General features: G+C 32.2%; 2 protein-coding genes and 1 pseudogene across 3 annotated transcripts; 2 read left to right on the top strand and 1 right to left on the bottom strand.

Moving 5' to 3' along the window:
• Positions 1–411: 411 nt before the first annotated feature.
• Positions 412–10,398, top strand: LOC18097159 (cytosolic sulfotransferase 15-like). Of its 2 annotated transcripts, XM_052451471.1 has the most exons (2): positions 412–1,455; positions 10,216–10,398. In XM_052451471.1, the coding sequence occupies exons 1-2, from the start codon at positions 485–487 to the stop codon at positions 10,232–10,234; spliced, it is 990 nt and encodes a 329-aa protein (XP_052307431.1). In that variant the 5' UTR covers positions 412–484; the 3' UTR covers positions 10,235–10,398. The 2 variants fall into 2 exon arrangements, with proteins under 2 accessions (XP_052307431.1, XP_052307430.1); XM_052451470.1 differs by lacking the exon at positions 10,216–10,398 and having other exon boundaries at positions 413–1,727.
• Positions 5,777–6,799, top strand: LOC127905102 (cytosolic sulfotransferase 15-like; annotated as a pseudogene).
• A 5,152-nt stretch (positions 10,399–15,550) lies between the features above and the next one.
• LOC18097160 (cytosolic sulfotransferase 15) lies at positions 15,551–16,910 on the bottom strand. Its single transcript, XM_006385899.3, has one exon. The coding sequence runs from the start codon at positions 16,840–16,842 to the stop codon at positions 15,850–15,852; it is 993 nt and encodes a 330-aa protein (XP_006385961.1). The 5' UTR covers positions 16,843–16,910; the 3' UTR covers positions 15,551–15,849.
• Between the last annotated feature and the right edge of the window lie 1,134 nt (positions 16,911–18,044).

Raw genomic sequence — 18,044 nt, forward strand, 5'->3', positions numbered from 1 at the left:
GCCATGCTAGATCAAGCAAATTAAATCCGTTAGTCATTTCAAATTAAAGGTTACTCCGTCTGCAATTATACAAGATATGATTGATTATTTTTAGTTTGGTTTGGTTTTTATTAAAAAAATAACCAAATCAAAAATATTTTTTTAAAAAATCAAAATCGAACCGAATCAAAAATAATTTTTTTTTCATTGTATAATGTTTTTTTTCTCAGTCTCCTTTTCTAGAATGAAAATGTTGAAGTATTTTCAACATATATTCTACCGTCAACAAAAGTTTTAATTGTGTCTTCCTTCCTTTTCTAAACAAGGAGCTTTTTGCCTTTTAATGTAAAAATATTTTTTATTATTATTATTTTCATGAGTATAAATAGACATGAACTGCTGTACACTGATTCGGCTATATAAATTCATGGAGAGCTAGCTTTTTGGCACTGGGCTCTTTTGAACCATCCCCTGCTCACCACACCATTTTTCCTTCGTTATCTTCATGGAGACGACCACAATCTCTTCAAACGAAGAAAGCGAGGTAAAAGATGAGATTCAAGGCTTGATTGCAAGCTTTCCTAGTGAGAAAAACTGGGATGGATCTCCCCTTTATTTCTATAAAGGGGTCTGGTATCCATTTTTCGCCATTAGAGGGGCTCTTTCCTTTCAACAACATTTCATTGCACACGACACAGATATAATACTAGCGAGCATGCCAAAATCAGGCACCACCTGGTTAAAAGCTCTCACGTTCTCTGTGGTAAACCGAAACATTTACAGTCCCAAAGAGAGTCCCTTACTCAGTACCCCACCTCACGAACTCGTTCGTTTCTTTGAGATGGACCTTTACTCAAAAAAACAGCTCCCAGATCTCGAACAACTTCCTTCCCCAAGGATTTGCAGTTCTCACTCCCATTATGAAACCTTGCCACAGTCCATTAGAGATTCTGGTTGCAAGATTGTTTACATATGCAGGAATCCTTTGGATCAAGTTGTCTCTTATTTTCATTTTGCTCGCAAGTTCAAACGAGAGAATGTCAACCCTTTATCATCGATTGATGAAGGTTTCGACAACGTTTGTCTTGGTATCCTGAGTCATGGACCCTTTTGGGATAATGTGTTGGGGTATTGGAAGGCAAGCTTAGAGAGACCAGACAAGGTGTTGTTCTTAAAATATGAAGACTTGAAGGAGGATATAATCTCTAACCTGAAGAAAATCGCTGAGTTCTTGGGAATTCCTTTCACCGACAAAGAGGAAAAGGAAGGGGTTGTTGAAGAAATATCAAGGCTGTGCAGCTTAGACAATCTCAGGAATTTGGAAGTGAACAAAAATAGTGTTCGTCCTTCTGGGCTTCCAAACAGTTCCTTCTTCAGGAAAGGAGAGGTGGGTGATTGGGCAAATTATCTGAGTCCTTCCATGGCTGAGAATTACCTGAAGATCGTGGAAGAGAAGTTGAGTGGATCTGGTTTAACCTTCAGAACATCTCAATAAAGTGCAAATCTATGGGATGCGTTCTCCTTAATTCCCTAGTGTTTTTGTGAGCGTGGATATCTATTATTGTTCAGTGAACCCTCCTTGTTGCTTTCTTAACTAAAAATTAAGATCCAAAGATCTCAAAACTTCATGGCATCTGACATGGATGCTAATTAAACCTTCATTGTTTTGTTTAATTTTTATTTCAATGTCAGTTTTTATAAGGTTTTTTCTAATAATAACAAAAAAGACTTTGTTTTTTTTTTTATCACTCCCGACCACAAGTTTCCAGTAAGAAGATGATAAAAGATCACAGGTGCCAGCAATGTTTATGACATCTAAGTCAATCTCGGTCACCCCCGACTAGATAAAGATTGCAGCGTAGTCCACTTCGGTCTAAAGTTTTCACTTCATCAATTATCAAAATATGTTTTTTCATAATAATACGTTTTGAATTTTTAAGTTGGTTAATTGATTGAGTAACGATGAATAGACCAATTAGTATATTAAGAACAAAAGGAGGAGGAGGGACGAAGAGAGAAGAAGAAGAAGACGAAGAAGGTAGGTGGCAATACTAGCTGTCAACATGAAAGAAAGATAAAACGCAGCGTTTCCTAGATCTTCATTAATCAAAACTCTGTGTTTTAAGTCCAAAGCACCCAACGGTCTGATCATTTGAATCCTTCTGCCCTAACCCCCCCCTCCTTCTCCACCTCACTGAAATTAATCTGTAACAATGCCTCCCCAGTATCAACACCCTTGTCCTCAAGGGTAAAATGTGGGAACCTCCGATGAAGGTCCTCCAAAAACTCCCATGTAACCTCTGAAGAAGACGACCCTTTCCACAATACCAGCACTTAAATAGCTGCTTTGAGAATACATTGTGAAGGATCTCAGTTAGAAAAGTAAAACACAAAACATGATTTGTGATTTTATAGTATTTGAAGCACCTTCCATGGTTTGGGGTATATTTACTAATCGGAGAGTCATGCTTCAATATTTTCAATGTGCTACATAAAACTAACCTTTTATTAGATTTTTTAAAATTTTTTTTTGTTAACATAGATGTTCGAGTCACTTTGTATGTATCTTAACTAATCTTATAAATTTTAAAATTAATGTCATCGTATTTAATTAAGTATCATGAAATAGCTTGCAATTCAATTCAGAATTAGGTAGGATTGAATTAAGAAAAAAAAGAGAGAGGTGACTCCATCAGATTCTACTGTGATGAGGTAAGTGAACCTATAATTAATTAATCCAATCAAGATTTTTAATATATATATCAATGAATATTCTATATTTCTTTTAAAAGAAATGATTTATAAAGGAGCAAAATCAATGAAGTCAATTTTCTCAACAGAGCAAGTAAAAGAAAAGGCGGGAGATAAAAGTTGCTTCACCGGAAAACGAGGCCAGGCCTCATTTATTGGCGGGTCATCTTATATTAAAACTTGCACAAGAACAAATTAAGAGAGGGACATTTTATCATCATATTATAATCAATAAAGACATATATGTAATAAAATTATAATAAATTCCACTTCTGTAATTATCAGAAGTGAAGAGCTGTTGAAACAAAATTCTATTTATTTTTGTGTTTTAAAAGTGATTTTAAATTTGAATTTTTTTATTTTTTAAAAAAATCATTTTTCCTGTCTGTAAATAAATGTGTGGAAATGAGACATTTTCATTAGTCCCTTGAGTTCCCCCTCTTCTATCGCTCCACTTGTTGCCATAAAAAATCCCCCAATGGCAGAAGAAGATCTCCAATAATGGCTCCTCCACGGTATTAAATATATATTAATTCAAAACGAAAGATAGCATCAAGAAATAACAAAGATTGCGTCTTATTCATGCTGAGGTATACCAAGTTTTTTTATTGGATTATACCAATTCTCCCTTTGTTTTTATTAAAATTTAATTAGATTATGAATCGGGTTTTAACACAATAATAACAATAATAATTAATAATGATAAGAAGGTGGTTCGGTAGTTAGAGAATTTTTTTTATTTTGATAAGATGTTTTTTAGAATTGTGTTATAAATTATATTTCATAAAAAATATTTTAAAAAATAACTTTTACTACACCAATAGTCTCCACCACTGTTTTGGTTTTTCTTCGTCGACGTGGAAAGTCACGTGTTCTAATCAAACGATTACATCTTGTGGACTATATGGCAGAAGAGATAAAGAAAATGACTTTTATTATCAATATTTTGATCTTATTGGACCTACTGAATTATAGCTCTTCTTGGTGAATTCTAGCCCATATATTAAAAATATCTTTTTTGAAATATCTATATCACTTCCCCCAGTTTTTAATTTTTTTCATGGAATGAAATGATTTTCCGACATGGCTTTTAATTTCATATCTACTTCCTCTTATAATTTCCCTCGTGGACATGTGAAGTCATGATTTCTATTTATCCACGTCATCACTATCGTCGTAGACAAAAAAAAAAAAAAAAAGAGTCATGTAAACAACGTGGTTAAATGAAATTGACTGTGAGACAGTGAGAGTGCCGAAAAATTAAAATAAAAATTAAACGGTTGGGGGACGCCTGAACGGCTGGAATTTTTCCATCCTCTTGTGCCAGCTCAAATGAACAGAAGTTTTAGCCCCACACCAGATCTTGTCTAACAAATCTTATCTCGACATACTTTTTTATTTTTTATTTTTTATTTTTAGGTTTCCAGAATTACGCACGTAGATTTTTCATGCACTTAACTCTTTTCAGGCAAAACACAACAAATAATTTTTTATGCCAATAACACTTGTCATTGATGACTTAACAACGATGAAAAATAATTCAAAACTAAATTTTTTAAAATTTTGATGAAAAGCGGGTTGCACCGTAACCCCAAACAGGTCTTAAAATTTTATTTTATTTTATTTTTTTATAAAATGGTGTTACTTTAATTTATTTTTTTAAAAAAAATTGAAACAATATTATTTTAAATTTAACTAAATCAATGTAGGCATTGTTGTCAAAATCGCGAATTGACTCTCTTATGATTTTACGAGTCAACATGTATATAACATGTTAAATCGAGTTAAAAACTCAAAAACGGTCAAACTCGGTTAAATCGAGTAAAATCAAACCGATTTTACGAGTTTGATAAAAGTAAAAAATTTGTTAACAATTTTTAACAATGCTGAAATAGAGTGTCTTGGGACCGAAAATGATTGAGATTCAGAATGATGTCAATCTAGATAATTCAAAGAGTTTGGAGTTAAATATTGTTGATGGTGGTAGTACTAATAGTGACACTAATGTTCACAATATCAGTGCTGGTACTAGTAGTAGCAGTAATAATACTTTAGATGATAATGATTTTGATGAATGTTTTAGGAATAACAAGAAAAATAAAAGCAATGAGACTGATTTTAGTTTACATGACACACCAATAGATCGTTTATTTTATGTTTGTTAATTTTTAGTTAATGAAATTCTATGGACATAATTATATTGTATTTTTAAGTTATTTAAATCACGTATAAATTTTTATTTGAACTATATATTTTAAGGTGTTTGGACTTTTATATTGTTTATTTCGCTTTTATTTTAATTATGTTATATTATTATTTATTATTTGATTGAAATTGTCAATATATAATTAGTTAAAATATTTTACTTATGATTTTATGATTTGAGTTTATATTATATATTTTGTTTTTTAATAACCTTGAATGTAGGTTTACATTCTTTATCTATGATTGGAGTTTAATATGAAGAAATGCATTGTTGAGCATAAAATATAATGAAATATTGATAAAAGGACATTTCAATAAAAGCACACCCCCTCTAATGGCAAGGTTGATAAAGAAGAAGAGATGAATGCCACCGCGGATTTCTGTCCCCGTCAATATTACTCGTTCGTCGGCGCATGTTATTTTTAAAATGTTTTTTTTAATATATTAAAATAAATTTTTTAATTTTTTAAAAAATTATTTTTGATATTAATAAATCAAAACAATCTAAAATTATAAAAGAAATAATTTAAAGTAAAAACAATTAAAACTTTTTTAAAACACTAAAATAAATTATCACGTGTATTCTTTAATTTTTCTTCTATAACCTTTTTCAATAAAAAAGAGAATTGGGACAGCCAAGATAAGATGCATGCTGGAATGTCAGTCACAATTGAGCTAAATCACATGTTTTGTGATATTTGAAGTGAATTTTTTAACTGTGAACTAAAAGTTGATCTATGGAGTGCATCGATAATTACTTGCGAGGTTATGTACTTATTGTTTATCAATAACCAAAAAAAAACTGGGATGGATCTCCCCTTTAAAGGCACTGGGCTCTTTTGCACCATCCATTGCTCACCACACCATTTCTCCTTCGTTATCTTCATGGAGACGACCGCAATCTCTTCAAACGGAGAAAGGGAGCTAAAAGATGAGATCCAAGGCTTGGTTGCAAGCTTTCCTAGTGAGAAAAACTGGGATGGATCTCCCCTTTATTTCTGTAAAGGGGTCTGGCATCCAGTTTTCGCCATTAGAGGGGCTCTTTCCTTTCAACAACATTTCATTGCACACGACACAGATATAATACTAGCGAGCATGCCAAAATCAGGCACCACCTGGTTAAAAGCTCTCACGTTCTCTGTTGTAAACCGCAACATTTACAGTCCCAAAGAGAGTCCCTTACTCCCTACGTACCCCACCTCATGAACTCGTTCGTTTCTTTGAGATGGACCTTTACTCAAAAAACCAGCTCCCAGATCTCAAACAACTTCCTTCCCCAAGGATTTTCAGCTCTCACTCCCATTACGGAACCTTGCCACAGTCCATTAGAGATTCTGGTTGCAAGATTGTTTACATATGCAGGAATCCTTTGGATCAACTTGTCTCTTATTTTCATTTTGCTCGCAAGTTCAAACGAGAGAATGTCAAGCCTTTATCATCGATTGATGAAGGTTTCGACAACGTTTGTCTTGGTATCCAGAGTTATGGACCCTTCCATGGCAGAATGTTTTTTGAAGATAGTGGAAGAAAAGTTGGCTGGCTCTGGCTTATGCTTCAAAGTATCTAAATAATCTCGCAAACTGCTTAGTGACCTCTCGCATCTTTTGCTGATTCTGCTCCTTGCTTCTTTGTCATTCATTATGTATTTTCCTTTTCTTTTTCTGCTCTGAAAATAATCCTTGTGGGGAAAATGGTGCGGTTAATTAGCTCACTGTGGGGGATCGAATTGCTTTCTTTTTATAGCTTTCAATAAATTGGTTTTTGTTGGTCCTTGTTCAAGAAGGTGAGCGTCAAACTCTGCTCTGTCTTCTTGAACAAAGTTGTTTTTGATTTATTAAAAAAAGACGTTCAGAATGCTATACAAGAGGTCACAGAACATATCACAAGTACATCTATACCTCAAGTCATAGAGCATGTGAAATGACAATAACAAGAGTGATGGTGTGTGCTGGAAAAAAAAACAATTGCTGACCTGGGATGAAACACTAGGATGATGTTTGATGGCATCACGTCGCACATTGAGAGAACGCATATAGTAAGATCTTGCAGCCTCCAGATCTCCATCATAATATTTGAGATCTCCAATTTTATTAAGTGAAACAGAATGCGTATGCGTTATCTACAGGGGAAGAATATCAAAAAAATTATAGTTGGCATGGTAAATTCACGCATTGAATAAAAGGCAGCAATACTTGTAAAATTTTAACCTCCAGATCAGCTGCAGACAATTTTAATAGGAATTCTACACTCTCTTCGAAGTATGTAACCGCGGAGCCAGCACCCCCCACTGCTCGACTGCAATAGACATAATAGGTAGAGATTTTAGTAAACTCGTCAGGACTCAAAATCCATTACTAAAAATAAAAAATACTTCTTTGTTTGTTGTTATTTTTAGAGTTGAGAGTGAATATAGTTATTTTTTAAAGTATTTTTTATTTGAAAATATATTAAAATTATATTTTTTTATTTTTAAATATTAGTATATTAAAACACAAAACATAATGTGTGTGATTTTATAGTATTTGAAGCATCATAGTATATTTACTTACCAGAGAGTTATGAAACCTCGTTTCAATGTGCTATACAAAACTAATTCTCTATTTTGATTTATAAAATCGTGATTTCACCGCACCATATCATCATATTTTAATCCAATCAAGATTTTGTTTTTGTTTTAACCGTTAGGATTATAGTTTAACTCATCACGTTCTAAGTTTGCTCCTAAAGATCATCAATTCAAGTCTCATAAATATCAGGGCCACTAGAAGTTTACATGGTCGTTAATTTCAGGACCCGTGATATTAATCGAGGTGCGCACAAGCTAGCTCGAACAATCACATTAATCTAAAAAAAAAATTAATGATGTTGATTTTATTTTTAAAATAATAATAGCACTGAATTCAATAACTTTGATCTCAATAATGAATAAATGCACTGTGGAGCATATAATATAATGGCAATGTTGAGGCACGAGGGAATCTTGGGGCGGGTCGCTCCAAAATTATGTGACCCTCTATATTTATAATTAATTAACTAAAAACATGAGCATTCATCTAACAGACAGGTGACAATATATGTTTATTAATCGATCTCCTTTATTTACTAATTTAAATTTCTTGCATTTACGGGAATGGCTGGTTGGTAGAGATGAGATGGATGATTCCTCTCTCAATAATATTGTTTCTTGTCTATTTTAATTAAGGATCTTGGTTATTGTCTTCTTGTTTTAAACTTGCACAATAACAAATTAAGAGAGGGACACTTTTATCATCATATTATAGTCAATAAAGAGGTATCTGTAATAAAATAATAATAAATTTTACTTTTGTAATTATCAAAAGTTAAAAGCTATTGAAACAAAAATAAAAATAAATAGATATTTGAAAATAGAATAGTGATTGCAGTTTAAAGTGTTTTTTACTTAGAAATGTATTAAAATAATATTTTAAATTTTTTTTAAATTATTTTTTTTATCAACACATCAAAACGATTTAAAAATATATATATAAATTAATTTTAAATAAAAAATTTAATTTTTTAAAAATACAGTTTCAACTGCTTTATCAACCCTATCTAAATATTAAATTAATACTTTCCGAGCACCACATCAATAATTATTTTCGTCATCTTCCAATCACAAGAACCGAACCACACATATAATCAATAAAAAATAAATGAAATCCTTTTTCCTATCTATAAATAAATGTGTGGAAATGAGCTACTTCCATAGTCCCTTGAGTTTCCCCTCTTCTATTGCTACACTTCTTCTCCTATTTCCATCTAACATGTTCAACCAAAAGCCCTCAATGGCAGAAGATCTCCAAGAATTGATCCTCAACCTTCCCAGAGAGAAAAACCTTGATGGCACGAATTCTCTCTCAATAATATTTTATAGTATTTATTTACTAATTTAAATTTCTTGCACTTACGGGAATGGCTGGTTGGTAGAGATGAGATGGATGATTCCTCTCTCAATAATATTGTTTCTTGTCTATTTTAATTAGGATCTTGGTTATTGTCATCTTGTTCTAAACTTGCATAATTACAAACTAAGAGAGGGACATTTTTATCATCATATTATAGTCAGCAAAGACGTATCTCCCAAAACAATGTCTAAATATTAAATTAATGTTTTCCAATCACCTAACCAAGAATCAATTTCGTCATCTTCCAATCACAAGAACCGGACCACTCTTATAATCAATAAAAAAAAAATTGAAATCTTTTTTCCTATCTATAAATAAATGTGTGGAAATGAGCTGCTTCCATAGTCCCATTGAGTTTCCCATCTTCTATTGCAACACTTCTTCTCCTATTTCCAATTAACATGTTCAATCAAAAGCCCCCAATGGCGGAAGATCTCCAAGAATTGGTCCTCAACCTTCCCAGAGAGAAAAACCTTGATGGCACGAATTCTCTCTATCTGTTCAAAGGGGCTTGGGTTTCAGCTTATGTGTTAAGAGCTGTGGATTCCTTTCAACGCCACTTCATTGCTCAAGACACCGATATAATTGTAGCTAGCATGCCGAAATCAGGCACTACTTGGCTCAAAGCCCTTACCTTCTCAGTTGCAAAACGCCACCTCTATGACCCCAGAGAAAGTCCTTTACTCACCACCCCACCTCATGAGCTGGTGCCTTTTTTCGAGACTGACCTTTACATGAAAGACCCGCACCCAAATCTTGAACAACTTCCTCCTCCAAGAATCTTCGGTTGTCACTCCCATTTTGCAAATTTGCCAGAATCCATTAGAAATTCCAAGTGTAAAGTTGTGTACATATGCAGAAATCCATTGGACCAAGTTGTCTCTTTCTTTCAGTTTACACACCAGTTCAAACAAGATGGCACACCTTTATTATCGTTAGATGAATGTTATGAGAACATTTGTCGTGGAGTCCACAGTCGGGGACCTTTCTGGGATAATGTGCTGGGGTATTGGAAGGCAAGCTTAGAGAGACCAGACAAGGTGTTGTTTTTAAAATATGAAGACTTGAAGGAGGATATAATCTCTAACTTGAAGAAAATCGCTGAGTTCTTGGGAATTCCTTTCACCGACAAAGAAGAAAAGGAAGGGGTTATTGAAGAAATATCAAGGCTGTGCAGCTTAGACAATCTCAGGAATTTGGAGGTGAACAAAAATGGTGTTCGTCCTTCTGGGGCTCCAAACAGCTCCTTCTTCAGGAAAGGAGAGGTGGGTGACTGGGCAAATTATCTGAGTCCTTCCATGGCTGAGAACTACTTGAAGATTGTGGAAGAGAAGTTGGGTGGATCTGGTTTAACCTTCAAAACATCTCAATAAAGTGCAACGTTCTCCTTAATTCCCTAGTTTTTTTGTGAGCGTGGATATCTATTATTGTTCGGTGAACCCTCCTTGTTGCTTTCTTAAATAAAAATTAAGATCCTGGATCTCAAAACTTCATGGCATCTGACAGTGATGCTAATTAAATTTAATTTTTATTCCAATGTCAGTTTTTATAAGTTTTTTTTTTTTTTTCTAATGATAACAATAAAGACTTTTTTTTTTTATCACTCCCTACCTTAAGTTTCCAGTAAGGAGATGATAAAAGATCAAAGGTGCCAGCAATGTTTATGACATCCAAGCCAGGCTCAGTCACCTCCTACTAGATAAAGATTAAAAAAGAAAAGAAAAGGATTGCAGCACAGTCCAATTCGGTCTAAGGTTCTCACTTCATCAATTATCAAAATATTTTTTTTCATGATAATACGTTTTGAATTTGTGATTAAGTAGGTTAATAATTTACCATATAATCGAGCTCGAATTCGCTTTTTCATGAACTAAATTCTTCCAAATTCAACTAGCTCTCTTCTTCCATATCTTTGACTTTTTATATATATAAAAAAAAAACTCACCAAACTCATGAAAGCTGACGAGTGGGTTGCCAATGCATAAGGATCAAGGTGCTCATGGGAATACATAATGAACGAATTTAATAACTTTGATTCCAAACATGCAGAATTTAATCTAAAAACATAAGCATTAATCTAAAAGACTTGTGACAACATACGTACATTAATTGATTTTATTACTATTATTAATATAAATATTCAAGTCAATTTCTGCGCACCTCGATTAATTTTATGGGCCCTGAAATTAACAATTATGTAAATCTGCAGTGACAATCATATTAGAAACTATAGAATTCAAACAAGAAATTACAAGAAGAATAAATTAATCACTTAATTTCAAATTCTTATCCCTGCCAACTACTATATATATCTCTTGCACTTACGGGGAATACATGCCTGATTATTTTAAATAAACGTTCCTTTCCACGTGATTGGTAAACACTACAAGATTTAACAGTTTTACTGACGGAATTTTTTCGTCGGCGTAAAACACCGCAAATATATTTCTGTCCCCATCAATATTACTCGTCGGCGCATGTTATTTTTAAAATGTTTCTTTTTAATATATTAAAATAATTTTTTTAATTTTTTTAAAAATATTTTTAATATTACTAAATCAAAATAATGTAAAAATGTAAAAACAATTAAAAAAATTTTAAAATATTTTAAAATATTTTTAAAACACAAAAATAAATTATCACGTGTATTCTTTTTTCTTCTTCTTCTATAACCTTTTTCAATAAAAAAAGAGAATTGGGACAGCCAAGATAAGATGCTGGAATGTCAGTCACAATTGATCAGCTAAATCACATGTTTTGTGATATTTGATATATTAATTAATTTAAATCCTAGTGTATTATGCAGAATATATATATATATATATATATATATATATATATGTGTGTGTGTGTGTGTGTGTGTGTGTGTGTGTGTGTGTTGAAGAGTGTTGAATACCAATCAATCAACCCGTAGTAATGTTCTAAGAAATCAGTCCCACGAACGACCCATAATCCAATAATGGAAGGGTACACGTTCCAATAAACAGATTTATCTCCGTGCATTCAATTGAAACCATGCTTGTTAAATCTTGACATCACATTTCAATTGTTAAGTGGAATTTTAATGAAATTAAATATTAAATCAGTAAATAAAGACAAAGAAAAAGGAACTATTAAATAAATAACGTATATAAAAAAAAGATACTTAGAGGGGGGAAGAAAATTTAATTTTTTAACGTTCTCTTTATCTCCACTACGGTTTTGATGCAAACGAAAGATAGCCTCTAGAAAATAACAGAGATCACGACGTCCTTCGACTCGGAAAGAAAATCTTAATTTTTAGCATTCTCTTTATGATAGCGAAGATTACGTTCTACTCATAGAAAATGACTGCCTTTCATTTCGTGTTATTTGAGACATTTAACAACGGTAGGAGGCTTAATTTTTAAACTTGACTTCGAGTTTCATTAGGGTATGTTAGAGGTTACAGTTAAATGGGATGACTTGAGTTAATTCAGATAATTTATTTTTTTATAAAAAAGTAAAAATTTTGGATAATTTAAATGAAATCTTATTTTTTCACGTGAATTTTAGAAAAATGATGTTATATTTTTTTTTTAGTTTTCAATTTTGTCTTGAAACTACGTATTTAAATGAAATCTTATTTAAGGATGATTTTGAAAGTAAAAAATTTTTGATGACCAAAACAAAATAAAATTAATTAGTATAAAAAGCCATGGAGAAATTCGAGTGTGTAGTGTGCATGGTGAAAAATTACCATAACAATTGGCCACCAGTGCTCTTTTATCATCTTATTATTGGAAATTTATGATTGGGAGTAATAAAAAACGAAGTGTTCTTTTTTTTATTTATTATTATTAGAAAAAGCCTCACATCACCGAGGAAAAATTTGTCGGTGAAAGGAATTCCCAATAACTCAGCAAGTTAGAGATTATATCCTCCTTCAAGTTTTCATAGTTTAAAAATTTTGCTTTCAAAAATCAATTTTATAATTAATTTTAGTGTGACATATCTGATCCCGAAAAATCCTTCCAGCACAAAAGAAAAGAAGAAGAAAAAGAAGAAGAATATACCAAGTTGTTGTAGTCATACAAGATTGAAAGTAGACAAGCAATGATAAAAACAGTTTGAGAGTGAATATTTTAAAATATATTAAAATAATATTTTTTTATTTTTTTAAAAATTATTTTTGATATTAGCATATTAAAATGATCTGAAAATATCAAAAAATATTAATTTGAAGCAAAACAAAATAAAAAAAATTTAATTTTTTTCAAAAGCACTTCTAAAATGCAATGCCAAATACACCTTTAATCTTTTTGGCATGTGTCGTACAATCATATTTTTGAAAGTTTTTAATAATTTTTATCACATTTTCAAACATGACATATATATTTAATTTCTTTTCTCAAACATTTATATTATAAAAATTACTTTTTTTAAGTTGGAGAATCCATGCCCTTTTAATTTTATATTTTAAGATATTATTTATATTATTTTATAATTTTTTTTTCAAGTAAAACTATATAAACTTAAAACTCGTGGAAACTCATATTACTTGTATTTTATTGTCATTATTATTAATATTGCATCCGGACATCGTGATGACAAATTAAAATTAATCTTTAAAAATATTTGACATCTGTTTTTTGGTGAAATTTTTTTAGTTCGAGGAGTCGCCATCCAATATTATGGTCACTAGAAACTCTAACTGGTCAACAAAGATTCTATAGTACGAGACTAGTTACGCGAAAGTAAAGATGTTATTACCTCTTAAGCGTCCTACTTGAGGCAAGTTGCATTATTGGTTTTGTCTAAAATTGCTAAGAATTTGATCTCATTTTTCTTTTTTATTCTTTCTATCATGTTCCTGACTTTGACATCAATGAACAGTTCCTGCAAAATTTTCTAATTTTAGTGTTGGTAAATATTGAACAAACCCAAAAAACTACGATACTCATGACTCTATGGTGTAAATGAATAATTTCACAAAAAAAATAAATTTGAAGAAGAATTTTTTATATTCTATTTTTTTTCCTTCTTAGATAAGAATAAAAAAATATTGCACAACAGATTTGCATTTATCAGTATGATTTACAAATTGAGCATACAATGAGGAAAGAAGAAAAACAAAATCAAATAAAATAATAATAAAATAAAACAATATGCGAGGGGTTCGTAAATAACCCCTGAAAATCCACAAATATTTTTGGAATTTTCTAATATTGAAAGGGACTTATTTGGTCAAATATCAAAATAAAAAGGACATAAAAATTACGGCCAAGACATAAGGATGTGTTTTGCCAAACATGTCCTTAGAAAAAATAGTCTCGGCCCCAAGTCCGGTCCACTCTTTTTTTATGTTGGGCTGGGTCTAACCCAGCCAAATGGGCTTGATCCACCCGGCCCGGCCCGGTTACTGATTCAGACTAGTAACTGGCCCAGGCAGCAGGCGCGTGAAGTACAGTGCGAAGGTAATTAATATTACCTTCACACTGTTTAACAATTTAGAAATGCAGAAACTGGGCAGAAAGGAAGGCGTACCTGGAGTTGTCGCTTGAAGACGAAGATGATGGTGATGGAGAGCTTGAGGTTGCTGGCTGAACGAGCACTTTCTTCTCTGCCTTTGTCTTGTTTTTTTTTCTTTGGTTGTCTGTTCGTCGCCCGCCCTGTGTGTCTTTGTTTTCTCCGTCTCTGTTCTGTCTTTCCTTTGTTTTTTTTTTCTCTGGTCTCTCTCTGTCTGCGGTTTTTTTTCCTCCTTCTGGTCTGGCCTTTTATAGGGCCAGAACAAATGGTTGTTCCCCAATACGTCTCTTCTTTCCTGGGAGGAGGATAAGTCTGGGGGTGTCAGTCTTTTGCTTGGACTTGGACGCGAGATTCGATCCTTATCTCCCCGGGATTGCGATCTTCATGAAGATAGGGATTAATCTTTATGTTTTGGTAGGACTAAGATGCCGGCATTACAATCTCTTTCCCTTCTTTGCAGGCGGATTTGCAGCATCGGAGGAGGAAGAAAAAGAACCGTGAATGTTTGAAACGACACCATTTTGGACTGGGATGACCCTTTTCAATTTGGTCCTTGAAGCTTCGGAATTCTCTAAAAAGCCCCCCGAGAAAACTATGATTAGACCCCTGAATCTTCTCGCTGTTTTCAAAACGGTCCTTGACTTCAATTTTAATCAATTTAGACATCAATTGACTCTGAAATTTAATATTTTTTCAATTAAATTCCTGATTTTATTAATTAAACTAATTCTAAGTTTAATTAACTCCCCAAACTCAACAATTTATCAATTAAACTACTGATACGATTCACTAAATAAATTTAAAATTTAATTAAGTTCTCAAACTTATCAATTCTTTTAAATTATAGTAAAATTAAACCCTAAAATTATGATTTCATCTGGATAAAATCTTCAAAACTTTCAATTTGTGTTGTTTTGACTAAAATTTTATTTTTTCTTTACTCATTTTATTTTTTCTTGTGGTGAATTTATATTGTAAAAAATTAGTTTACCACAGTTAATTAAAATATAATGATAAGAATCAAGCTTCACGTTTAGTCATTAAAATTTTAGTACTATTTTAAAAAAATATTTTTAAATATAATTTTTATTATTCTAAATAAGTTTGAACGAAGCCACGAAATTCACATCATCTATCACAGAAGCAATGTTTCTTTCTGCTTTTTGCCCCCACTTGGCTAGGAAGAAATTAAAGACTAAAAATAACAACAACCAAACAAGCATTCTGTCGTTTTTTAATAATCAAAAACAACTTTGTTCAAGAAGACATAGCAGAGTTTATCGCTCACCTTCTTGAACAAGGACCAACAAAAACCAATTTATTGAAAGCTATAAAAAGAAAGCAATTCGATCCCCCACAAGTGAGCTAATTAACCGCACCATTTTCCCCAGAAGTATTATTTTCAGAGCAGAAAAAGAAAAGGAAAATACATAATGAATGACAAAGAAGCAAGGAGCAGAATCAGCAAAAGATGCGAGAGGTCACTAAGCAGTTTGCGAGATTATTCAGATACTTTGAAGGATAAGCCAGAGCCAGCCAACTTTTCTTCCACTATCTTCAAAAAACATTCTGCCATGGAAGGACTTAGATCATTGCACCAATCTCCCACCTTTGCTTTCCTAAAGAAGGTACTGTTTGGAGCTCCAGCGCTTTCAAAGAAACCAGTTCTGTTCACTTCCAAATCCTTGAGATTGTCAAAGCTGCACAGCTTTGATATTTCTTCAATGACCCCTTCTTTCTCTTCTTTCTCAGAGAAAGGCAATACCAGGAACTCTGCTAGTTTCTTCAAGCTAAAAGTTATATCCTCTTTCAAATCTTCATATTTCAAAAACAGCACCTTGTCTGGTCTTTCCAAACTTGCTTTCCAGTACCCCAACACGCTATCCCAAAAGGGTCCATAACTCTGGATACCAAGACAAACGTTGTCGAAACCTTCATCAATTGATGATAAAGGCTTGACATTCTCTCGTTTGAACTTGCGAGCAAAATGAAAATAAGAGACAAGTTGATCCAAAGGATTCCTGCATATGTAAACAATCTTGCAACCAGAATCTCTAATGGACTGTGGCAAGGTTCTGTAATGGGAGTGAGAGCTGAAAATCCTAGGGGAAGGAAGTTGTTTGAGATCTGGGAGCTGGTTTTTTGAGTAAAGGTCCATCTCAAAGAAACGAACGAGTTCATGAGGTGGGGTAGTGAGTAAGGGACTCTCTTTGGGACTGTAAATGTTGCGGTTTACAACAGAGAACGTGAGAGCTTTTAACCAGGTGGTGCCTGATTTTGGCATGCTCGCTAGTATTATATCTGTGTCCTGTGCAATGAAATGTTGTTGAAAGGAAAGAGCCCCTCTAATGGCGAAAACTGGATACCAGACCCCTTTATAGAAATAAAGGGGAGCTCCATCCCAGTTTTTCTCACTAGGAAAGCTTGCAACCAAGCCTTGAATCTCATCTTTTAGCTCCCTTTCTCCGTTTGAAGAGATTGTGGTCGTCTCCATGAAGATAACGAAGGAGAAATGGTATGGTGAGCAATGGATGGCGCAAAAGAGCCCAGTGCCATTTATGTAGCCGAATCAGTGTACAACAGTACATGTCTATTTATCACTCATTAAAATTATAATAAAAAAAGTATTTTTTACATTAAAAGGAAAAAACCTTTTATAGCCTTGTTGAGAAAAGGAAAAAAGTAACAATTAAAAATTTTGTGGACGCTAAAATATATGTTGAAAATACTTCAACATTCCTTTTTTTTTTGTTTTTTGTTTTTTTTGTTAAAACACTACGTACATGAATATTTAACCTCACAAGTTTTTTTAAAATTAATATTCAACATTCTTCACATACATTGATAACTTTTTAGTTCATATATAGTTACAATTTTTCTTTATGTAAAATAATATATATATATATATATATATATATATTTTCTTTTATTTTATTAAATCAATTTAATATGTTTATTTTTTTATTATCGTTTATTTAAATAAAAAAATTATTTTTATAAATAAATTTAGTAAATACAACCGGGTAAATATCTTGTCCTATAACATTAAATATCTTGATATAAATTTATTTCTTGATTTTTTTAATTTTATTTTTAATTTATGGTTTATAGTTTTCTTCATTTATTGAAACACATAATTTTATTTATTTATTTGATTACATTTATGTTTTTACTTTTAATTTTTTTAACTACAAAACATGTAAAAAAAAACCTAAATATAATTTTTTTATTGAAAAAATATATTTAACTCGCGAGAATTATCTAGTTTATATATAAATAACAAAAACTCATTCCCTTATTTTCCTCACCATTCCCCTCACACATCTCAAGAAGAACTGTGCTAGTAATTTTCCGATTAATCTTATCTCAGTCATCCCTTTCCTTCCTTCCCCGCATACACAAACATCACACACACACACACACGCGCGCACGAGATGACTTGCCCGCGGCAGCCCACAGGCTTATAAAACAAATATACTTGATAGTGTTATAATTATGAACCAGCGCTAGATAAGTAATATAGAAATTAAAGGTATGATGAAACAAATATTTCATGATGGAAAAAAAAGTTGTGTTGGTGATCAAAAACTTAGAGACTGAACAAAATGATTTGTAGCAATCTACAGTGTTTTGTGAGGAAAGATATAGTGCTTTCGCCACATGATTTAACTTTTCGGTTAATAAAAAGCAAAAAAA

This window comes from Populus trichocarpa, chromosome 3 (assembly GCF_000002775.5).
Source record: "Populus trichocarpa isolate Nisqually-1 chromosome 3, P.trichocarpa_v4.1, whole genome shotgun sequence".
NCBI lineage: Eukaryota > Viridiplantae > Streptophyta > Magnoliopsida > Malpighiales > Salicaceae > Populus > Populus trichocarpa.